General features: G+C 43.5%; 1 protein-coding gene across 1 annotated transcript in view; it reads right to left on the reverse strand.

Moving 5' to 3' along the window:
* Positions 1-4182: 4182 nt before the first annotated feature.
* LOC130123180 (cystatin-F-like) overlaps positions 4183-25436 on the reverse strand; it is a 30226-nt gene continuing 8972 nt past the window's right edge. The window contains exons 2-4 of the mRNA XM_056292310.1: positions 6592-6770; positions 5461-5577; positions 4183-4468 (exon numbers count right to left, since the gene is read on the reverse strand). Of these exons, the coding sequence (XP_056148285.1) occupies positions 4328-4468; positions 5461-5577; positions 6592-6770 (437 nt within the window). The 3' untranslated portion in view covers positions 4183-4327. The remainder of the gene's footprint in view (positions 4469-5460; positions 5578-6591; positions 6771-25436) is intronic.

Genomic DNA, 25436 nt, shown 5'->3' on the forward strand with positions numbered 1-25436 from the left:
CCTTGTATCCCTGTGTTTTGACTCCAAAAAACTAGACCTTGTATTTCAGGTGAAGTGGAGTTCTTCATGAGAATTTCTCAGGCGTGTTTGTAAGTCATTTTTGATATTGAGGCCACTATTAAAGCTTTTATGTTTTGTTTCTGTTGAATAAAATCATCTTTCATAACCTGGTAGTTTGTATTTGTTGGCAGATTTCTTTAGAAGAATCTGACGATGACGCAGTTCTGATGTGAACCATGCTTGTGGATTTGACAGTGATTATCTGACAGTTTGGATGTACACCGTGTCAGTGTTGTGATTGTGGTTTTCAGCATTTTGCATGGAAGGATTTGTGCAATGCTCTTACATCTATGTGTGAAAGTGATGAAATTCAACTGAAAACAGTATCATCCACTTTGACCAACAAGACTTAAGGGATTTTAGTGTCCGTTGTATGAAGTTTGTGTTTACAGGGTTGAAAAAATGTGCTTACATTTGAATTTTGTATGAACACAATCCGCAATAATGGGTAAATGAGTTAAGGGTGTGGGATTTTGACACTGTTTTCAGAATTTAGATTATCGTATGAGGATTGTTTTTATTTTATTGTTTTTTTTTGTTTTTTGCACAATTTAAAAAATGCACAAAAATGACAAAGATAACAAATAATATACAGTGCAGGGAAAGGTAGAAAACCCAGTGGGCTTATTTGAAGCCTCCAACTAAATAATGTTAACATTTCAGAATGTTGGAGAGAACGCAAAATTAACATACAGAAAGTAATATGATGACATATGTGATGGGAAGCCAATACGAACAAAATATATATAATAACAATAATACCAAAATAAAAGCAGAACGTGTGCATGTGTGTGTGTGTGTGTTTTCTGTGTGTTGTGAGTTTTGCTCACAGGGTGTTGTGATGCGTCTAGTGCAGCATACTAGTGAGACATTGCATATAGGGATGCATGTGACCTTCCTCCCTTAGCCCCTGCTGCTAGCCAGCCCAGTCCTGGGTAAAGGAAGCCGAGCCGAGTTGTATCAGAGCATAGACGACACCATCTTTCACCACCAACTTGGATGGCTTGGCCACCTCACTAGGATGCCAGGGGAGCACGTCCCTCAGAAGGTCCTCTATGGCTAGCTGAGGCTAGGACACCGCTCAACTGTTGGACCAAAAAAGAGGTTCAAATACCAGCTGAAGGTCTCCCTTAAGAATGTCTTGATGCATGCTCAATAATCCAGTTAAGAAAATCAAAGAAGGTTGAATCAGTTCATCGATACGTTTCTTGACATAGGTTTCATCACTCAACTAAGTGACATCTTCAGATTTTTTTTGGGCGGGGGTTGGATTTCCCCCCCCCTTTTTTTCTCCCTAATTGTATCCAGCCAATTACCCCACTCCTCCAAGCCGTCCCAGTCACTGCACCACCGCTTCTGCCAATCCAGACAACCGTATGCCTCCTCCAATACATGTGGAGTCACCAGCCACTTCTTTACACCTGACAACGAGGAGTTTCGCCAGGGGAACGTAGAGCGTGGGAGGACCACGCTATTCCCCCCAGTTCCCTCTCCCCCCGAACAGGCACCCCGACCAACCAGAGGATGCGCTAGTGCAGCGACCAGGACACATACCCACATCCGGCTTCCCACCCGCAGACACGGCCAATTGTGTCTGTGGGGATGCCCGACCAAGCCGGAGGTAACACAGGGATTCGAACCAGCGATCCCTGTGTTGGTAGGTAACAGAATAGACTGCTATCCCACCCTGGTGCCCTGATTCAACCTTCTTTGATCTCCCTTAAGAAGTGTTGGCTCCACCCTGGCGCACTAGAGACAGGAGCTGCGGATCGAGCCAACTGGTGCCGTCTTATGTCAAGCAGCTGTGAAGCTGGCTGAGAAAAAAGGGAGGAAAAGCACCTGGCAAAGAAGCACAAGAGACACAAATCCACAGCTGCGGTTAATCCAACACCACCATTTGCCAGTGCCTTTGTGTGCACTGCCTGTGGAAGACAGTGTACATCCTATATTGTACTTTACAGCCACCAAAGGACTCATAACAAACAAAAGTAAGTCATCATCAGACATGATGGACAACCTGAAGAGTGTGTGTGTGTGTGTGTGTGTGTGTGTGTGTGTGTGTGTGTGTGTGTGTGTGTGTGTGTGTGTGTGTGTGTGTGTGTGTGTGCGTGCGCGAGGGGGATATTGGTTTATACACCTCTATTGACTCCTGAGCAATAGTAATGATACATGTCAATATGAGTGAAACAAAAAAAATAAAACATGGATACATGGACAACAATGCATGGGGAAAAGTCGTTACAAAACAGCAGTTTAATGTCAAAGAAAGTTGACTGAAGAGGTCATTTAGGTGAGTGGTGAAACGTATCTGTCAGTAAACGTATCCAGATGAACTGATTCAACTTTCTTTGATTTTCTTACCTGGATTATTGAGCATGCATAAAGACACAGCAGTTCAATTGTCTTTTAAGTATCTTTTGTAACATTTTATAGAGGAACAGTGTTTTGCCAGGTTGGAAAAGCCCCTCCATACTTTGGTAGCCCTAAATCTTATCGGAAATTGAATGAGAAATTTAGGAGGATGAAGATCGACGAGTTAAGAATGCACATGTGAATTATGTAATTTTAAGTAAGTCTTGAACTGCTCAGGAATATTCCTTTCCCGTGAATGTATGTTATAAATAAAAACATATTTGAATAATATTGATGTCATAAATGGAAAGGATCTGGAGTTTGTGAAATAGAGCAGCAGATGATGTGTGACTGACCGGGTTGCAGTCCTAACAAAACGTTTGTGGAGGACCAACATTTTGTGGAGAGTAGTAGGAAACGTACTGGCTCAGACAACACTACAATACAGAAGATGAGGATACATTAGACTGTAATAAAGAGCAAGGGGATATTCAAATCATTAAGACGAATTGCAATCATTTTTAAGCCAATCTGAGAGCGTTAAGTTGTTGTCTGCAGGCGTCCATGTGACAATCAAATCATGTTAAACTGTTGAATGAACTTTGATTTCATTTGACAGATAACCTCCATTGATTGCACCATGTCTCTCGCCACCAATCATCTGAAAAAACACAATTTAGAAAGACACGGCTAACAGAAAATCCCAATTTACTGGCTGGTTAAAACGCTATTATCAAACTCTTTATATTCTACAGGACTTGAAGGCAGCGTGAATAACATGAAAATCCAACCCCGAATATTTTTGTTTATATATATATATATATATATATATATATATATATATATATATATAATCCAGTGAGTCAAGTGAATTCTTTATGAGATGGTACAAGCCTGTTTCATGCCATAAGCACTTACTGGATTATTTTGCTCCTTATTTGTTGAGCACTTTCCCTACCGTTGAGTGTTTCTTTTAACAAAGTTATATATATATATATATATATATATATATATATATATATTAATATGTATCCATCCATCCATCCATTATCTGAACCGCTTATTCTGCTCTCAGGGTCAGTGGATGCTGGAGCCCATTCCAGCAGTCATTAGGCAGCAGATGGGGAGACACCCTGGACAGGCTGTCAGGCCATCACAGGGCTATATATAGTAATATTGTTGTTTGTTTTGAATATTTTGTCCAGTCTTCATGTCTGTCTCTTCATTAAAGGAATAGTTTGTATTTTATCCTCAGTGTTCATGTAGTCCATAGGTAGGGTAGATTTTCAGTCATCTATCCTTTTCTTCATACTGGACCCACAGCTCCAGCATGTCATCTACACTTCAATGTGACTGATGGAGGACAAATCCACAACCCTCCCTCGTTTTAGATAAACACTCCCTGGTTCAGACAAAGCTCGCATGATGCTGCAGCGGTCTGGGGTTACTTTATGAATTTACATTGGTTTTTTTGTTTGTTCGTTTGTTTTTGTTTTTTTTACAATGGTTTCCTGCCATGTTACCTCCTACAACACAGCAGGGGGCGCTCGACCTCAATCCAGCAAAGCAAACAATGAAAACCAGTGTGAACTTATAAAATGACCCCTTTAGTATCACTTGTCCATCTTCCATCATATCTATCTCTCCTGTCTCTTGTGTTGCACAGATCCTTTTCTGCAGTTGTGTAGTTGCTCTTTTCATATTTATAAAGGATGAAATGTGTTGAGTAGAATAGAAATGAAATTGAATTTACAGATTAAATTACTTGAAAAGAAATTATCTTTATTCTGTTTTCTTCACGTTATTTGACGTAACAGGTCTGGCCACCCCGAGGCTGTGGAATGAGCCTGTTGTTGGTCGCTCCTTCTTTCTTCTGTCTTCCTCCAACAGGCAAGGTTTGCGGGTCAACATGTGATCAGCTGTTATTTGGATTATCTGCTGATCTGAAGCCGGGAAGAGGAACTGAGCTCTTCTCTGTTGACGGAAGACAGAAGAACGTCGTTTCCATCACATGAAGCCACAGGACGTCCCACACCTCAAAGTGACAGCTGAATGTCTAAGAAAGAGTCGGAGCAGAGAAACAGTCTCGCATAAACCCTGCTCCTGTGCTCTGGCTCGTGTTGGCCAAACAAAGCATCACGAATACTAAGAAATATAAATAGTAAATATGACTAGATCATATAATGACCATTAAATTTCATTAGTATCACGTGACTAGGAACTATATATGATAAGATTAGGAAGTGTGAGAATCATAAATACTATATGACTAGGAAATGTAAGTAAATATATGAACAGTAAATGATAATAGTGCGTGAGACTATAGAATACTTAATAAAAAAAAGGCCTTTTAACTTTAACTTTGGTATAGAAATAGTTTTAATACGCACATCACTACCTACTTTCTTCATACTTCACATTTCCAAATTGTTTTATTTGTGCATGTTTGGTGGTTTTTCCTTTTAGTTTCAGCCATTTTGCTCTCTGATCTTATTCTTCAATCATGTTAGATGGTTCTGTCCTTTTTTTTTTCCAGTGAAAAATGTGTTATACTGCACTGAATTCAAAAAACTATAAAGATCGACTGATAGTAAATATAATGCGACTAGTAAATATGATAATGGCAAATATAATGGGATTAGAATATATCATTATGGGTTGCTGAGTGGTACTGACTGAAACAAAACTAAGACTTTTCCATCCATCCACCCATCCATTATCCGAACTGCTTATCCTGCTTTCAGGGTCATGGGGATGCTGGAGCCTATCCCAGCAGTCATTGGGCAGCAGGCAGGGAGACACCCTGGACAGGCCGCCAGGCCATCACACAGGGCCGACATGGTATACACACACACACATTCATACCTAGGGACAATTTAGTATGGCCGATTCATCTGACCTACATGTCTTTGGACTGTGGGAGGAAACCGGAGCACCCGGAGGAAACCCACTAAGACTTTTATGAAAGTCTATTTCCCGAAAGACACGTGAGTGCATCGCTGTTAGCATGCTCTATGTATTCAGACTTGATGTGGTTCAATGTGTCACCTGGTGGAGCTGTCCCTCTGGCTGAAAGTCACACTCCTTCAGCTTTCTGGCATCTGGTTTGCGACAGATGGTTCTGGAGATCTGCACCTCCATGATGTATCGGATCCCCTTAATGATCTGAAACACCGACAGGTGGACCAAAAATTGGGTCAATCAAGCCAACGTCTGTTTTTACTCAGGCAAACTGAAAATGTCTTCTATTGTTAAAGATCATCATCTTTATTTTCAAAGAACCACCAGTCACGTTAAAGCTAACAGTCCAGAATCTGCTGATTTATTGTACCAGTGTGGATGTTGGTAAGGTGAGTGTTGTCTGAGCTCCATTCCAAATGAATGATCAGTCAGCAGTGCAGTTGTGTCAGACACAAACCAAAAACCCTGGTTGAACCTGAGTTTTACTTATTTATGTTGTACTATCTGTTGGTAAAGGTCTGCTACCAGCTTGTTCTGTCATATCTGCTTGTTAGACACAACAACTTCACTTCTTCAAACTCAACACTACTTGCCTTCTTCCTCATTTGGCTGCTATGATGAAGATGGAAAACACTATGCACCCTATCATTTTTCCTGGCAAAGTCCTACCAGACACCAACCATTCACATCACATACTACTAAAGTCTGCAGGATCTGATGTTCATGGATTACATAGTCTTTAATACTGATTTTTGTTTCCATGTAAATGTTAATGATCGTAGTTTTAAAATAATTAATTTACTTTAACAACATAGTATAGTTTAGTGACATGAGCCTTTGAAAGTACAGTTGTTTTTTTATTAATAATTGATATTTAATGTTTTGATAATGAATTATGTAACAACTGGAGTAGCCAAATAACAGGCTTTTGTCTGAGACATGATTGTTTTTTGGGGTTTTTTTTCCTGCTGGCATGTTAAAACGACTCATGTGAGATAAAACATGAAGCCCTTAAGTTTTCAGATTGATTTGAACTATCAAACTTTCTCTGAAAACAGTGAAGACAGGAATCCAACCTGCTTCACAATGGCTTCAGCAGACTTAATGTTCAGCAGATCTTGTCACGGCTGCAGTATCTGACTGGCTGTTCAGCTTACAGCTGGCTGAACATGAGTCTATCAGGTTATCTGTTTGGTTTTTCAGTGGGGTTAAGCCTACCTGTCTCTGGGCCTTTTCAATGGCGCAGACTCTAAAGAGGAAGGCATCGTTGGACTGGTTGTTGAAGGAGTAGGTGGCAAAGAGGAGTGCCTTCAGCAGGCCCCTGTCATCCCTGCTGATGTTGTGAGGAGATCCCGGCAGAGAACCGAAACCATGGCCAGCCTCAGCCGCCAACCTGTCTGGAAGAAAGAAAGGGATCATCTCAGCAAACAAAAAAACGTCCCCAGCATGTCCCCTAAAGGTCCTCTCCGAATGTCCGGTAAATGTCATTGTGTAGGGTTATCATTATTAAAACAATCTGTTTTAGTAATGTTATGTTCATGTTTTGATTATGGTTGTGTTGATTGTTTGAGGGTTCGACTCGGACTAGGTAGATGACCAATTTACTCACTGACTGACTGACTGACTGTAGGACCATGACTAACCAACGAGCCAGTCGCCAAGCAGCCTCCACCCAGCAGGCACAGAGCCCATGTGCTAAAACAATCTGAACAAGAACATTAACAGTCCCAGAATCCCTTGCACTCCCCCAGTGCATAACTGTCCATGGCCCAGCGACCACCTTCCCTGATGACTACAGTATATTACAACAGCCAAACTTTGATATTCATACTGCTCATGTTATGATATCAGGTGGCACAGTGGTTAGCGCAGTCGCCTCACAGCAAGAAAGTCCTGGGTTTGAGCCCCGCGGTAGTCCAACCTTGGTGAGTCATCCCGGGTCATCCTCTGTGTGGAGTTTGCATGTTCTCCCCGTGTCTGCATGGGTTTCCTCCGGGTGCTCTGGTTTCCTCCCACAGTCCAAAGATATGTAAGTCAGGTGAATCGGCCATACTAAATTGTCCCTAGGTATGAATGTGTGTGTGTGTGGGGGGGGGGGGGCTGTGATGGTCTGGTGGTCTGTCCAGGGTGTCTCCCTGCCTGCTGCCCAATGACTGCTGGAATAGGCTTCAGCATCCCCGCAACCCTGAGAGCAGGATAAGCGGTTCGGCTAATGGATGGATGGATGTTATGATAGCTACAAGTCATTATGTGTCAGGAGAGCTGAAATATTACACAGCACTTTGGTGAATGAGACATCAGGCATTTCCCTGCTCAGCAGCAGATAACATGAATAAACAGGTGAGGACTGAACAATGAACGGGTGTTGCTCAGCAACACAGAACACGTTAACAAGCAGGAAGTTGGCCCATTGAGGCAAACTGCAAAATACCAATTTAACTAAAGCCAACCAGTAAAATATAGAATATAGATCTAACCAAAGACAAACTGTAACAGACATGGACTTTAGCCAGTCCGTCTTAAGTAAAAACGATGGATTTAAGAAAAAAGATGTCTGCTGTCCACTTTGCCAGCAGGTTGGTTTGACAACATCCATTTTAAAGAGACATACCTGTCTACATATACCTGTCCATCTATATTAACCTTTTCAATCAGCTTTCAGGACCTGTCACTCCACTGAAACTGCTCTGACCAGAGTGGTGAATGATCTTTTACTGCTGTGAACTCTGATTCTACTTCTGTGCTTCTACTACTGGACCTCGGTGCTGTCTTTGCCACCATTGATCATTGTATACTATTAGACAGACTAAATTGTAATTTTGGTGTCTCTAACTTAGCTCTCTCTTGGCTTAAGCCCTACGTATCTGGAAGAACACATTGTGTCTGCTCTAGTAATACTACATCAAAATTCTCTGATGTTAAATATGGTGTACCTCAGGGCTCAGTTCTTGGCCCTCTACTTTTCTCTCTTTATATTTCACCTCTTGACCAAATTATATGCAATTGTGGAATAAATTGCCGTTGCTATGCTGATGATACTTAGCTGTATGTGCCTATAAAGGCTGATGATCATACTGAAATGCCTAATTTAGAGGCCTGCTTGGCTGCTGTGAAAAATTGGATGTCACTAAACTTTCTGCTTCTAAATTTGGATAAAACCGAGATGCTGGTCATTGGCCCTGCTAGACACAGACACCTATTTGCTCAAGTAATGATAACAGTCGACAACTTTGTGGTTTCATAAAGTGTGGCAGCCAAAAATCTTGGTATTACGTTTGATCCCAGCCTTTCCTTTGATAAGCACATTAAAGAAATCACCAAGACTGCCTTTTTTCACTTATGTCACATAGCTAAAATTCAGTCATTTCTTTCCATGGCTGACACGGAGACTGTAATACATGCATTTGTTTCGTCCAGACTTGATTACTGTAATTTTCTGTTTTCAGGTCTGCCACATTTTAGTTCTAAAAGTCTTCAGATGATCCAAAATGCTGCTGCTAGAATCCTAACTAAATCTAGGAAATTTGACCATATTACACCAATTCTTGCCTCCCTTCATTGCCTTCCTATCCATGTTAGATCAGACTTCAAGGTGCTTCTGCTGACTTATAAAATCCTAAATTGGCTTGCCCCAACTTACCCCTCTGATCTCCTTAAACTGTACATTCCATCTCAAGCACTTCGCTCTCAAATTACAGGGCTGCTGTGTGTACCCAAAGTTAAAAAGAAGTCAGCTGGTGGCAGGGCCTTTTCCTATTGGGCCCCGTTCTTTTGGAATAATCTGCCTGCTGCCATCAGACAATCAGAGTCTGTTGAGTCCTTTGAATCCAAACGAAAAACTAATCGTTTTGCCTTAACCTACAATTAGTTGCCTTTAAGTTGAATGCTTCACAACGTGTATTGCATGGTGGGTCAGTTTCTGTCTCAATGAATTTACCAAGCACTGTTCTGCCGACAACATTATAGCGTATAGATATGACTAATTGATGACTTAATCTATTATGACTAATGGCTACTGCAAACTGTTCTCTTCTCTCACGTCTTTTCTTTCTCTCTGACTGATGTCTTCTTTCTCTTTTTCTGTGTGTGAATGGTTTCATGTGAGTCTCCCTTGTGTGCACGTGCAGTCGGTTCTCCTCCCAGGTCTCTATGGTGACAGTGGTCAGCACCTGGACGCTGCTTGGCATTCCCCTCATTACATTTTCTTTTTATTTATCTTATAAATCCATATAATTTTGTTATCCTGTTTCAATATTATGTCCTCTCACTAAGATGTGTGATTAATTTTTTTTTTACATGATGATGTTGGTTGTGTGGCTTGGGTCCTGGGCTGTTCTGGTGGCGTCTGGACACTGCTTGGCATCCTACGCATCATATTCTTCATAAATTTTACAATTCTTTTATCCTCTTTCACTGATGTATTCTATAAATTATGAAACACAACATCCATTGCACGTTGTCCGTCTTGGGAGAGCGAGCCCTCCTCTGTTGCTCTCCCTGAGGTTTCTTCCTATTTTTTTCTCCCTGTTAAAGCTTTTTTCTAGGGAGTTGTTCCTTATCCGATGTGAGGATCTAAGGACAGCATGTTGTGTTGCTGTAAAGCCCCTTGAGGCAAATTTGTAATTTGTGATATTGGGCTATACAAATAAAATTGACTTGACTCGTTTGAGCCTAATTGCAGTTTATTGATAAAATATAAAATATATGTAGGTATTTGACCAATTAGCATGCAATGATCTACAACTCATATTTACAGTAATTCAATAAGTTAATTGTTTGATTCCTTGCACTTAAAAGGTGTGTGAATATTTTAAAATGAAAAGATCTAATTTATGTTACATTTGTAATATTTGGGGATAGGCGACTATAATTGTTGCTTCCTAGTATCCGCGCATCTCGCGCTCTCTCGCGAGGAGAGCTTGAGAAGAATGGGGGGGAAGAGTTAGGCAAGGGGAGAGTGGAGCTAGTTTTTTTACCTATCGTTCTCCTTTTCTTACCTCTAATTTTTCGCTAATGGACAGTCGTTCCGTACCAAGTATTTCTTGTGTCGAAGTAAAGAGTTAAACTTTACAAGTGGTCCCATGGATATTTTTTTTGTTTGTGTCTGATGTGGATACGGGCAAGGGGAGTCGTTTAGAGCGTCAAGCAAAGGCCTCACGGCTTAAAGGAATTTGGAACGGCCTGACTCCAAACGGACTACGGAAGAAGGAAACTTTGCATGGACATCGCGGTAGTTTTGGGAAAAGAAGACAACAAACTGTAAGTCGTATCTTTCCTTGCTTTGCCAAGGATTGCTAACTGAAGCTAGCATACGAGGACAACAGCGCGGTGGGCAGGGCTGCCAAGTCTCACCCTTTGGGAGTGAGAGTCACACAATTACGCCTCTTCACACGCTCACACGCTACGCTTGCTATTTCACACGCTCATAAACGTTTTCCCTTCACTTCTATATAATATTTCCCCAATTTGCGGCTTGCCGTAGTTCGGGTCCGTCACTGGCTTTCCAGGGTGAGCCCGCCCTATTCTGCCTCTGATTGGCTGACCCAGATATTCTTACCCTAACCTTAACCAATCATCAGTCCTCATGCCTAAATCTAACCAACCCAATCAATGAAAGGCAACCACGAGTATCAACCAATCAGAGGCAGAGTAGGGCGGGTCATAGCGTCAACACACGAAATAAAATAAAAGAGCCCCACAAGAAGAAGACCCCACTGAAGAAGAAGAAGAAGAAGAAGAAGAAGAAGAAGAAGAAAGAAAACGGTTGGTAACCGTTTCATTTTGATCATACGAAATAGTAAATACGTTAGTTTTATAGAATAAAATGCGTTATAGTCACTCAGTCCGAGCAGGAGTAACGTTACACAGGCTGCTGTGATATCTCGCAGTTAAAAAGGAAAATATTCGAAGTCACTTGTCAGAAATCTGTAGAAGAACAATAGCTTTCCTTTTTGGCGAATGTCCTGTTTTTGGTTTCTGTTATACTTGGTTCACGGATAAATCTCTGAATGTGTTATTGAATGAAATTGATCTAATAGTTCTTGACATGAGGTGATGATTTTTTTTATAAAAAACATGATGTGATTTATTTTGCCACATAGTCTAAATCTAAAATTCTAAACTTTTAGCTTTCCAGAGCAGAAGTTTAGCTCAGTGTCTGTGCCTGTTAGAACATTTGAGATCGGGTATGTCAATGTTTGTTGAAATGACTATTATGTCATTTGGTGGGTTTAACTAGGGTTGCCACCCATCCCCCAAAAAATTCCAGGTTGCAATTAGTATATGGAAAATATGTCATATTTCATGTTTTTCTCATTAAATAATTGCGTTTTTATGTTCCCAAAAAGGCATTAAAGGGTTAAAATTAATTAAGAAATACTTGTAAATTTAATAGTTATGATCAGTATTGAAGTTGGTCAAAAGATTTAATGCATTGAAAGTGAAAAAAAATATTCATGTGTAATATTGTTATAGCACTTTTAAGGAACTGAACATTTTTTGCACGAGGGTAAAACGTCATGATTTTCTGGAGGGGTGCCCAAGGGTTAAAGGAACTGCTTGAATTCATAGTTTGAACCTTGTGCTCTGAACAAACAAAGAAACGCACTTTATATTATTGTTCTGGTTCTGTATTCATTGACATTTTATAAATAAATTTATTTTATTTGTTTAAATTCTTCTTGTTACAATTTTTTCATTTCTACTTGTGCTGGTCAATTATGAACACTATATAAAATAGCAGGACACTGGTTTTTAAGTTGCACAAATAATTGGGTTGAGAGGAGCTCCCTGAATACAAATGACAGAATAAGACTGAATAATGACATCCGACAGTCTAATTCTAATGTAGGCTTGGACTCTGTGTATTCTATTCTTTCTAGCAATTGACAATATTTCTTATGTGTTCACTATTCCGAGTGAAGAGAGAGAGCATGAGGAGGAGGCCAACATCACATTACAACATAACAACAGTCTAATCCTAATGTTAATTTAAGTTCAGATATTCCTCTAAATCCACCTTAAAAAAGGCCAAGTTTTTTTTTGCCGGCGACTGCCGGCAAAAGTCCCCTCACCAGAGTCTCACTCTTAACTTTTGTTGAAACTTGGCGGCCCTGGCGGTGGGTGAGTGTGCCAAAGTTATACTATACATAGAAAAGGGGGGAAAAAAGGGAGGGACATTGTTCGGCTGAAGAGAGAAGTGGAACGCATTTTATGTGTGAAGCTCGTTCTACGGTGCCTCGACGTTTTTGCTAATTGGAAAATTTTGCTTGTCATGGATGAACAAGACAGTGAAAAACTGGTAGTAAAAATTACTGTAACAATGGCAGAAGAAGAACGCAAGTTTAGACAGGTCCAGGCACGCAGGTACTAGCTATCCCAGCTAACTCGCATAGTAAAGCAAACTGGGAAGACGATGCAATGTCGACATGGTTAAAAATAAATTGCGTGTTGACTTTAATTGTTTGCATCAAGAATTTTCCGACCTAAATTCTGGTTTGCGACAATTTATGGCTGATGACGATTTTTTTTTCGGGGGGATAATCAAAAGAATTGGTTTCATCCTAAAAATAAACCAAATTAGTGATTTCTTCTGGAAATGCGAGGAATGGATGAAAGAGGTCATGAAACGCTCTGAGCAGGCTGAAGAGTGTGATAGACGGGTAACGCTCACAGATTGTCGGTCCATATCATCAAACTCAACCCCTAAACGCCCAAGTAGACCTGGATCACAACGTGGAAGCATGTTGTCATCATATTCCTCAGTCAGATTAAAGGCAGAGATGGAACATGCATCATTAAAGGCAAAAGCTGCAGCTTTAAGGGAGAACTTAGCCATAGAAGAGGAAGAAGCAGATTGGCATACACAAAAACGATGCAGTGGGGGGGTCGAGAAAAACTGCGAGAGATGGAGTTTCAGGCTGAGCAACAACAACAAAAAAAGCTGCAATAAAGGCTAGGAATGAGATGCATGCAGTACAGACCGCTCTTGCTGGGTTGGATGCAAAAATGGAAATTTTGCAAAAATATGAATACACACAAGCAGACATGAGCATCACTGAAGTTGTTGGACAGGTTGGAGGAACAAAAATGAATGCTGTGGGAGTGCAGGAATGAGAAGACGGCATACCCGGACAGGCAATCTGGCAGTTCTGGCAGGTATTTTTTTTTTTTTTTTTTTGGTACCCAAATACATTCAACGCAGGTGGCTACAATAGCGTATCACACCGGCCCACTATACAGGATGGGCCGGCCCACTTTTGTGGGGGGGGGGCTCCCTGGTAAACTATGCTGAATAGTCGGCGTAAGGTGGTGAGAGGGAGCGGCCCCTCCCCCTCCTCAAGTGGATCGGCCCAGGTAGAGGCTTACGTACAATCACAGTGCCGTCAAGTTGGTCAAGTTCATCGGTTAAAAATGGAAGAAAGCAGTAAAAAAAAAGAAAAAAAAGTAGGTGCTGAAAAAGAAAGACAGAGGAAGAAGAAAAGCCTTGTGGCTGGCGCAGCTAAATGTGCCAAGTTAACTATGTTTATGCAGCCCGCCATGTCCAAAACGACTAAAGTAGCTAACGTTAGCAGCAGGAATGAGGAAGAGGAGCACAAGGAGGGAGAGACAGAGAGACACGCTAACGAGGGGGGAGAGAGTCAGGCTAACGAGGAGGGAGGGAGACACGAGGGAGAGACACAAGCTACCAAGGGAGAGTGTCAAGCTAACGAGGAGATACTAGCGAGACATGATGCTAACGAGGGAGAGAGACACGCCTACGAGAAGGGTGAGAGGCACAACGAGGAGGGAGAGAGACGTAACGATCTTAACTGTTTCACACGGCAGAAACCAAACGAGTTCGATTTATTTTTCAAGTATCACCCAAATCAGACCAGGAACATCAGTGTGTTTCAAACGACTAATGGCACAAAGCGGTCGTGGCTCACATGCTGCACTGACACCCATAGAAATAGGCCTACGTTGTATCGCTCAGTGTGTTTAGCTTTCGCTAAAGGTGACAAATCTGACAGTCTATTCATAACCGGGATGACAGACTGGCGACATATCCACCAGCGAATTGCAGAACATGAGAGATGTGAACAACATAGAGTGTGTGCAGATGCATACCTCTTGCAGATCAGCAAAGGAAATATACAAGACTTAATCAATGTCAATCAGATGTCTGCCACGAGAGAACAGGTGCGCAAAAGGAGTCAAGTGACGGAGCGTATTGTTGAGATAGTTAAGGTAATATGGAAGTGTGGCCTCAGTTACAGAGGAAATAAATTCAAAGCTACCTACACTTTAGATGATAATACTGTAGACCACGGAACATTTTTGGAACTTGTTATTTGGTCAGCAAATTTGATTTGTCTCTGCAACAGCATGTAAATAAGTGCATTGAAAATAGCCAGCGATTGCACAAAGCTGGAAGTAAAGGCAGAGGTTCACTTGTCACGCTCCTCTCAAAAACTACAGTGAACACTGGTATAAAGGTTCTAGGCTGTCGTATTCAAGAATCAATAGCTGCTGAGGTTAAGGAGGCCGGAATGTATTCCATTCAAATCGACACCACTCAAGATATTGCAAGCAAAGACCAGTGCTCAGTAATAATCCGTTATAGATGTGATACACGAGAGATTGATTGCACTTGTTGACTGCGAGTCATCTTCTGGAGATTATTTCGTTGATTTGCTAAAGCAGGTGCTGGACAAGATGCACACTGATGTTAGTGAGTGTGCCTGTAATTCTACGGGGGCCGTGCCTATACTCCCCGGGTCCTATAGGACCCTTTCGGAAAAAAAGGGTCCCATATTCCCCGTTTTCCCCTAAAAAGGTCCTATAATCCTGGTTGCAATAGACACCGGGGAACATAGAACCCTCTTTTGGAAAAAGGGTCCTATATTCCCCGCTGTTTCCAGGGGAACATAGGACCTTTTTCCAAATAGAGGGTCCTATATTCCCCGCTATTGCCAATCGAGGAACAAACCGGGGAACTTAGAACCCTTTTTGCAAATTATTTCCTTAACGGGTCCAAAATAATAAAAACTGGGGTCATGGCTGAGTTGTAGGCTACGACAATCTATTCCTCCGCTGATTAAATTAGGCCGTATTACCATTGTTGGCTCTTGTATATCGCAGGCCACCTTGAGTGCGTATCCAAATTCGGCCTAGAGGAGGCTGTAATTTGCTTTATTGTTATTTCTTACCAATATTTACTGCAGTAGGCCTAATAAGTTGAAACTGGTTTAGTGTCAAAAGTTTCCACATACTTAAGCCAACCTGGACTTTGTGAATTCGTTTTTGTGATATAAAAATATAAATCGTATGATTCATTGTCTTCTTAATAATCTGCCCTAAATAATGTATTATTGAAAATGCACTTTTTGCGCCAAACAGCATCAAACCTGCTGACCGGGGAACATAGGACCTTTCTTTATAAATAGGGTCCTATGTTCCCCGGGTGCCCTAGGGGAACATAGGACCCTTTTTATAAAGAAAGGTCCCATGTTTCCCTGCACATACAAAACGGGGAACATAGGACCCTTTTGGGGAAAAGTGGGGAATATAGGGCCCTCTGTATACAAAAAGGTCCAATATTCCCTGGTCTCATACAAAGCGGGGAACATAGGACCCGGGGACTATAGGACCCGGGGACTATAGGGAGGACCCCATTCTACGGATGGGGCCGTTAACATGCAAGGAGAGTACAAATGCTTTTCTGCCCTGTTGTCAGCCCATCCGTTGTCAGCCCGCAACAAGTGCATGTCTGGTGCTATGGACATGTTCTTAACCTGGTACTCACCGACACCACTGGTGCAGTCATATCCAGTGCATCGCTATTCTCTCTCTTAAACGACATAGCCATATTCTTGAAAGAGTCATATAAACGAATTAACATATGGGAAGAAGTAAGCCAGGATGCACATCACAGGCATCTGTCACCTATTGGCGAGACCAGGTGGTGGGCAAAAGACGTAGCACTGAGGAAGGTGTTTGACAAGTTTGGCAAGTGACCTCATTGTCACACTGATGGCCATAATAGAGAAGGTGAAACCGACTGTGAGAAAAGGCAAGCGGGTATGTAGAGGCCTTGCTTAAATACGAGACCGTCCTCACCGCTCAGCTCTTTTTGCGCATCTTTGTGCTGACGACTCCACTATCAAAGTACCTCCAACAAGTGGTATGGACATTCTGACAGTGCATTGCTTTGTCATCGATACAGAGGAAAACTGTTACAGCTTGCCCACCCCACGCGGTGGCCTGCCCACCCCGCGTCGGCAGCCAATCAGCTCGTCAGGGCCGGGCTTAGCCGTCAGGGCTGGGCTTAAGTTTGGTGGTCTCCCAGCGCCCGTTGTCAGTTCGCGCCGTAATCTCCTCGCAGTAGTGGCTACTCTTCCCTTGCGGTGCTTTTCTCTCCGAGCTCACCCCAGCCCTTGGTTTATGGTTTCCCTTGCAAAGTCTCCCCGTGGAAGTATCCTGCTGTGTTCCCGTTTGGATTACCCGCGAGTTTTTTCCCTTGGACTTCCCGTTTTCTTGTCGCTTATTGCCTTCCTGTGTTTGACTGTTGTACGCGCAAGGAATAAAGTACGCCAGTTTCGGCTAACCCCGTCTCTGTCTGGTGTCATGCGCTTGGGGTCTTCCACAAACCCTAACAGAAAACAAAGAAACTCATTAGGGACTTCAAGGCTGTGACAGAAGCAGCGGATGTCTTTGTGAAATGGGCGAATGGAAAAAAGGATGCCGGGTGAGTTGGCAGAGGATGAGAACATGTCTGATACAAACCGTTATTATGAGATCAATGTCCATAACACCATCCTGGATACTGTGATTGAGGGCATTGGAGGGCATTTTGAAAAGAATGGAAAGCTATAGGCAGATTTTGCCCTTCTCGACCCCCACAACTTCCCAGAAATGAGAGAAAGGCCTCCCTGCATCAGGACTAGATGAGCTGAGCAAAAAGCTGCGCAAATATGACAACAGAGCTGCTACTGAGGCCTTGCAAACAGAGCTAAAGAATCTGGCTACCAACTGGGATAAGTTGAAGTTGTCAGTGTTAGATGAGTATGTGGTCAGGGTGAGCACAGAGGAAGCTGAAGATGGAAATGAGCTGACAGTCCCGACAGATGACCATGACCCAACGGATGAACAATGGGATATGATAAATAAGACCTGCTCATCTTGTAAGAAATGTCCCATTTGTTGTTATCAAGTACTGCGTCAATATGGTCAGCTGACTGATGCATACCATCTTATTGGACTTGGTTACAAATTTCTACTCACTCTGTCCGTGACCCAAGTTGCTTGCGAGCGAAGTTTCTCAACTCTAAAAGTTCTAAAGAACAGACTGAGGAATACGGCATCGCAGGATCTAGTCCATGGGCCAGAGCCCAAAATTTCCTATTTCGGTACACTCAAGGTGGCAAAACTTACTTATAATTTTTGAAAGGATCCATGTCTGTAGATGATATTTTGGTATGATAACCATTCCTGAGTGGCAGCTGTATCACAGTTATCAGCTCATGAAGTTAACCACCCCCTAAAGTAAATTGCATTTTAGATGCTGGTGCATATCCTGGTTTAGCCTCATGGTCAGGACATTTTTCAATGTTCTATAATATTGTCTTTGGTATCATTTTAAAGGGGACCTTCTTAGCTTTCATTCAAGCCCTGTTGTGGATATTTCTCACAAATATAGAGGTCACTTGAGCTCTTCAACCCGTCAATAACACACATCTTTCTGCAATGTTCGCCTAAACTATATACTTTCTTTTAGCCCTGTGGCATCTAGGAATATCAGGGACACAAAACACAAAAACTGGAATACTCACAGGACTGTAAAGATTCAGGAAATGTATAATATACCCATACTATTTCATTGTGTGAGGTGATTGTGAACCTTAAATTAGAAGGGCATTATTACTAAGAAACTAACTAGACCAAAGCCAGTTAGTCCATGGGTCAGACCAGATATCGATATCACCCAAGGTGACACAACTTCACTGGTGCCATTTTATTTGGTACACTAACAGAAGTAAAATAATACATGATAACCTTTCCAAATGAGCAGCTATTTCATTTTTCTTTCAGGAAACCTGTTTCTGTGCCTCTCACGATTGTGTATTTGCCCAGATTTTTACAAATATAGCATTTCAACACCCCTGGTACTGATTAGCCTAGCTTAAACTCTGGGACAGTTCTTAGTTGGCCAACAACCAAGGATAACCAGTACTGTGTACTTCCATTCATTGTGCTAAGCTAGGCTAACGTGCAGCCAGATAGCTTTCTACTAAACACATATAGAGGAAACTGGTATCTATCTTCTTGTCTCACTCTGGAGAAGATTGTAAGCTAATTTCCCATAATGTTAGCATGTTCTTTTAATGTATATGTTAATATGATTAGTTAAAGTGGCTACGAGGAACTTTCATCTTGTGTTGATTTTAGCGGCCTCATGTGGACAAAATACAGCTGTTGCATAGCAACTAGGTAATGTATCTATTTGTGGCTATGTAAGATAAATAATGGTAATAAGACGCTGGTGAAGCAAAGTAAACTTTGTTTTAGTAGTGTTCATACACCTAAGTTACATGTATTTGTTTGTATGTGGCAGGTGAAAACTGACTGAATATCGCCACTGGTGAACAAGCAAGTTTTTACCCAATACCAAAGCGCCCACGGGTGGAGTGCATTATCCACTGTTCTGATGATACAGATAAGCTGGTTTCACTACAAAGTGTCGACTCATGGAGAACTCTGCTCAGGGCAGCTCAGATACGAAATCATGCACCAGTTTTGAAACTGGCAAAAGACATTCCTGAGGGATAGATTCCAGCAATCTACTACCACAGAAAGTGTCGCAGTATCTTCACTATGAAGCAAATTCTTGATGGCCTCCTTGCAAAAGAAAAGAAAAGTTGTGTCTCTGTTGAAGAGAAACAATCTAAGAGAGTAGCTCGACATGCTCCAAGTACATCTGGGACTTATGATGCAGAGTGCATATTTTGTCAGAAAAACAGCAAATATTCCAAGAGACAGAATACGAGAGAAGTACTGGTGCAGTGTCGAGAACTGCGAGCTGATGCAAAGATCAGGAGTGCAGCCACAAAGAAAAGGGACAGCAGAATCCTTGCCATTGTGAGTAGAGACCTTGTAGCAGCTGAAGGGCACTACCACAGGTCATGCTATAGACTTTACACCAAAGAAGAGGTTTCCAAAGGAGAGGTTGCCATCAATGAAGATGATGATGCTGCAGCCCAGTATGAAGCTGCTGTGAATAAGGCATACAATGAGCTGTTCCTCTTCATCAGGATGGAGCTTTTTGGCAATCCTCAAGTGATAACATTGACTGATCTCTCTTCTAGACTGGTAGCTTCAATGAACTCCCAAGGCATTGCCCAAGTCAAGGAATCAACCAAGAAGCACATAAGGCGAAACCTGGAGAGTGAGTTTGCTGGAGCCTTGCAGATATTCCCTGATGAGAAAGGAAAATTCCTCCTCTATCCCGATAACTTGTCGATGAGGGAACTTGCCAGAGAAAATCAGTCTCTCAAAAGGGAGCTGCAGACCCTGAAAAGTGTCAGTGCACAAGATGTTATAGCCAAAGCAGCCATCAAATTGAGAGCAGACATTAAAAGTCAAGATGTTCCTCAAACCTGGCCGCCTGAAGTCAAACCAGAAGCAGAATGTCCTACCATTCCAGAGTCGCTCATTATCTTCCTGTACTCTCTACTCACAGGCTCAAATGATCCTGATCATGCATCCCAGAGAGTGCAGTGCCTTCTGCAGTCATTTGGCCATGACATAGTATATGCAGTGACATGTGGAAATACCAAGCCTTCCAAGCACATTGTTCTGCCATTCAGTGTCAAATCGTTGACAGGAAATGTAGAGTTGATAAACATCCTCAACCGACTTGGTCACAGTGTGTCCTATTCACAGATGGAAGAGATCAACACTGCCCTTTGTCTCCAGAAACTCTCATCATCAGGGAGTGGCATTGCCCTTCCAGCTAACATCCATCCTGGCATATTCACAACTTTAGCCTGGGACAATATCAACCGTCTTGAAGAAACTGTCAGTGGTGAGGGAACATCTCACAGAGTCCATAGGATTGCTGTGCAAGCAAAGCCAGTCAACCCACTTCCTGTCCAACCCATGCCCACTGTTCCCAAAACAAAGAAGAGAAGCATTGATGAACCCCCACCAATGTTACCAACTTACAATGCTGGACAACGGGTAGGGCCACCACAAAGCAAAAAGTCAGATGCCGATACTGCAGCCAATACTAAGCTTGCCAGAGAGAAAAACCTTCTTTGGGTCCTAGCACGCATGTCACAACAAGAAGAACAGTCAGTCAGCAGCTGGACAGGCTTCAACATCCTGACTCGAGGAGAGATGACGGTCATCCCCGACAATATAGGCTATCTGCCTACCATCAATGCTCCAGCGACACAAATGTCTACTGTCAACGAGGTGCTTAACCAGTCACTGAGCATCATGCAGTGCTTAGGCCTGAGGAAGATTGTCTGTGTCTTTGACCAAGCCCTGCATGCGAAGGCTGTCGAGATCACATGAAAACACCATGACAAGTTCCATGATATCATCGTTAGGCTTGGGGTATTCCACACCATCTGCACACTGCTGGCAATGATAGGAAAGCGTTTCCAAGATGCTGGACTCAAAGACCTCTGCATTGAGTCTGGCATGATTGCAGAAGGCTCAATTGCTGGTGTTATGGATGGCCGCAAGTACAACAGGGCAGTGCGACTACACAAGCTCCTGTATGAGGCTCTCATGCGACTGACCTTGAATGGTTTCCTGTCCTGGTTGGAAGAAACTCACAGGAATGACATGGTTCACCTGAATGAGACACTGAAGACCATTGACAGCCTTGGGAAAGAAGTCTCACAACATGCTTTGAAGGAGGTCCTCGAGAACAGCTCTTGTACACGCATCATGGATCTATTTGAAGTCTACCGTGAGTTCCTTAGAGGTGGAAACGGCAGCCTCTCGAACTTCTGGATGTCCTATTTGGACATGGTTGAAATCTTGTTGGGGCTCATCCGAGCATCCAGAGAGGGAGACTGGATGCTACACTTGGCTAGCATTCGAGCAATGATCCCATGGTGCTTTGCTTATGACAGGATAAATTATGCACGCTACTTCCCCTACTACTACGCCCAGATGTCTGAGCTGCCCATCACACACCCAGATGTGTACACAGAATTCATGGAAGGAGGCTTCTCAGTCCAACTGGGCTCCACCAATCCCTTTGGCCGAATCCCTGTTGACCAAGCTATAGAAGAAACGGTGAACAAAGACACCCAAACAGCTGGAGGTGCGCTCCCCACCTGCACCAGATGTGGTCTTGGAAATGCTAACATGCAAGTGTGTGCATTCATGCAAAATGCCAAGCTGCATGTGCCTGTCAAATGGACTTCCATGCACAGACATGTGCAGGTTACAGACCTGCAGTAACCAAAAACAGCAGGATGGTCCAGAACTGGACTTTGAACTTGGGGAGTCAGATGATGAGAGAAACGAGCAGTTTGATGAATGACAGTGTGATGATTCTGATGGTATTACTGTGGTAGTAGTCTATTGATGCACAGGATGTTGATTCTGGACTTGGTTACCCAGAGCTTGATAACAATAATGTAACCATATTCACATATACCCATTACCCTACCCATTACCATTACATATACCCACTAATGATATGGGATTACATGTATCATTGACTAAGTATATGTAAATGTCAATGTTGTTTAAAATATTAAAATAGTTCATTACCTCACTATGGTATTCCTTTTTATCATGTATTTTGATTGTGTATTTAAACAAATGTATAGAGACCAGTTTGTGACCTAACTGGCTTTGGTCTAGTTCTCATTTAAGGCTCACAATCACCTCACACAGTGAAATAGTATGGGTATATTATACATTTTCTGAATCTTTACAGTCCTGTGTGTATTCCAGTTTTTGTGTTTTGTGTCCCTGATATTCCTAGATGCCACAGGGCTAAAAGAAAGTATATAGTTTAGGCGAACATTGCGGAAAGATGTGTGTTATTGACGGGTTGAAGAGCTCAAGTGACCTCTATATTTGTGAGAAATATCCACAACAGGGCTTGAATGAAAGCTAAGAAGGTCCCCTTTAAAATGATACCAAAGACAATATTATAGAACATTGAAAAATGTCCTGACCATGAGGCTAAACCAGGATATGCACCAGCGTCTAAAATGCAATTTAGTTTAGCGGGTGGTTAACTTCATGAGCTGATAACTGTGATACAGCTGCCACTCAGGAATGGTTATCATACCAAAATATCATCTACAGACATGGATCCTTTCAAAAATTATAAGCAAGTTTTGCCACCTTGAGTGTACCGAAATATCATCTGGCCCATGGACTAATCATTTATAAGCCTTCATGCTGATGGCTACAGATAAGGACGTTCTGATGTCGTTGGACACGGATTGTATGATCGACAGGGTAGCAGAGAAAAGTGCACTGATGCGACGACTTCTGACTACTTAAGGTAGTACATATTCTTTTTCAAGTCCATCCATGGGGTTGGTCGCCATGCCAGCATGTCTGTGTGTGTGTGTGTGTGTGTGTGTGTGTGTGTGTGTGTGTGTGTGTGCACGCGTGCATGTGTGAGTGAGCGAGCGAGTGCGTGAGTGAGTGTGTGAGACAAATGCATTTATTATATAGCCTATTCTTTTTCAATTCCATCCATGGGTTTGGCCGCCGTGCCATTCACCTGTTTGTGTGTGTGTGTGTGTGAGAGAGAGAGAGAGAGAGAGAGAGAGAGAGAGAGAGAGAGAGAGAGAGAGAGAGAGAGAGAGAGAGAGAGAGAGAGAGAGAGAGAGAGAGAGAGAGAGAGAGAGAGCAAGAGAGAGATGCATTTATTATAAAGGCCTGTAAGAGCGCCTGCACTGAGTGCCGACGTGTCTTGCTTGATTGCTTGCTGTGTTATTAATATAAATTAACTTTATGGGATATGTCATTATTGTGCAAGCCTGTATAGTGTGCTGTTGGTGCCGACTGCAGAGTATTCTGAATTTGAGCGTCACTTGCATTAACAAAAATATGCGAGCATAACCTCCTATTCTTCACGGGTATTCCACTCATTGCGATTCTATTTTATTTTAAGGTGGTCATTTGAACCTTTTATGATCTGCTTCAGTGTGTGTATTATTTAGTTAAGAAAGCCTGTAAGTGTGCCGCATGCTGCTGGTGCCAATCGTGTGGGTGATATTTGCATTACAAAATACACACCCCCCCCCCCTTTGGAAAATGGGCCGTTCGGGACCAAATGCCAGAGCCTAATTTTTGTCACTGGGAGACGGAGAGATCAAGTCGAGTTAATTCCGTTTATTCGCCACACAAAACAACACTGATACAGCACAATCTCTCGTGGCAACAAGCTAACAGCTAGGCAGTAGTAAACATGGCTCCACCTCCTGGGAAACTCTAAACCATGCCTACGTCAGAACTCTGAACATCTTCCTTAAAGGAGCAGCAGCCCATGGTGACTCTATCTTCATTTGTGTATCACCACACAGGCCCTCCCAGAATTCACCATCACGAAAAAATGCAAAACAGTAATGTAACGCAACAGTACTCAATGAAACACAAACAGCCAACAGGTGAACAGTCCCAGTGAAACAGTCAACGTCTCGGGGGGCAGACCAGGCGGCCAAAATGGCTGCGCTGAATGAGTATAGGGGCAGGGGCGGGGGCAGGGGACAGAGCCGGAGCCCAGGCAGGGCCCAAGGCTGGGCCGGGGGCCCCAGAAGGGGGGCGTCCACGCCGTGGGAGCAGAACCAGTTCAACCGGCCCACCCAGGTCCAAATGGGCAGGCTTGAGACTGTCCACCGAGACCCGCTCTGGCTTGCCCCTCATGTCCACCACAAAGTTCTTAACCCCGCTTCCAGGACGCGGAAGGGCCCGTTGTAGGGGGGCTGCAGGGGGGTACGGCGGCTGTCGTGGCGGATGAAGACATACCTGGCCAACAGCAGATTCTTGGACTGAGGGAGGCAGTGGTGAGATGTAGGGATCAGAGCGAAAGCATTGGCACTGTCCCGGGCCACAGCCCGATGAGAAGCTGCAGACCAGGGGGCCACGGCATCCAGGAGAAACTCCCCTGGGACACGCAGCGGCTGGCCCTAAACCAGCTTGGCAGACGAAGACTGGAGGTCTTCCTTGGGGGCGGAGCGAAGGCCGAGCATGACCCACGGCAGGCGGTCGACCCAGTTGCTGTCTGTGAGACTGGCACAAAGAGCGGCCTTCATAGACAGATGAAACCACTCACAAAGTCCGTTGCCCTGCGGGTTGTGCGCCGTGGTGTGGTGGAACTTCACCCCCATCCCTCCGCGACTGCAGTCCAGAGCTCGGACATCAACTGCGGGCCCCTGTCGGGAGTTGAGGTTAGCCAGCGTGCCAAAACGGGCCACCCAGGACCCGATGAACACCCGGGCCACCTCAGTAGATGTGGTCGATGACTGGGGAACAGCTTCCGGCCACCTGGTGAGAAGGTGAGTGAACCCATGGGAGGGGGACAGGGGGCCCACCAGTTCCATATTCACATGGTCGAAATGCCTCTCAGGCACCAGGAATCGCGCCAAGGGGGCTTTGGTATGTTGGTGTACCCTGGAACGTTGGCACACAACGCAGGAGTCAGCCCAGGTCTTGACGTCCTTCCTTAGTGGATGCCTTCACACCCAGGTGGGAAAGGCCATGGATAATGTCAAAAATATGGCGCCACCAGCCGGTGGGCACCATGGGGTGGGCTGGCCCGTGGAAACGTTGCAGAGGAGCTTGACGTTGGAGCTGTCAAACACCACATCCTCCAACCGCAGCCACGTAGCGGCCGTCCAATAGGCCTGGATGTCCGCGTCAGTGGCTTCGTCTGCAGTCATGGCAGCGTAATCGAGTCCCAAGTGAACGGACCCTGCCACTGCCCGGGAGAGGCAGTTGGTGACCAAATTGTCCTTGCCAGTCACATGCCGGATGTCCGTGGTAAACACCGAGATGGCAGAGAGCTGATGCTGTTGGCACCCGGACCACGGCTC

The sequence above is a fragment of the Lampris incognitus genome, chromosome 13, assembly GCF_029633865.1.
Source record: "Lampris incognitus isolate fLamInc1 chromosome 13, fLamInc1.hap2, whole genome shotgun sequence".
In the NCBI taxonomy this organism is placed as follows: Eukaryota; Metazoa; Chordata; class Actinopteri; order Lampriformes; family Lampridae; genus Lampris; species Lampris incognitus.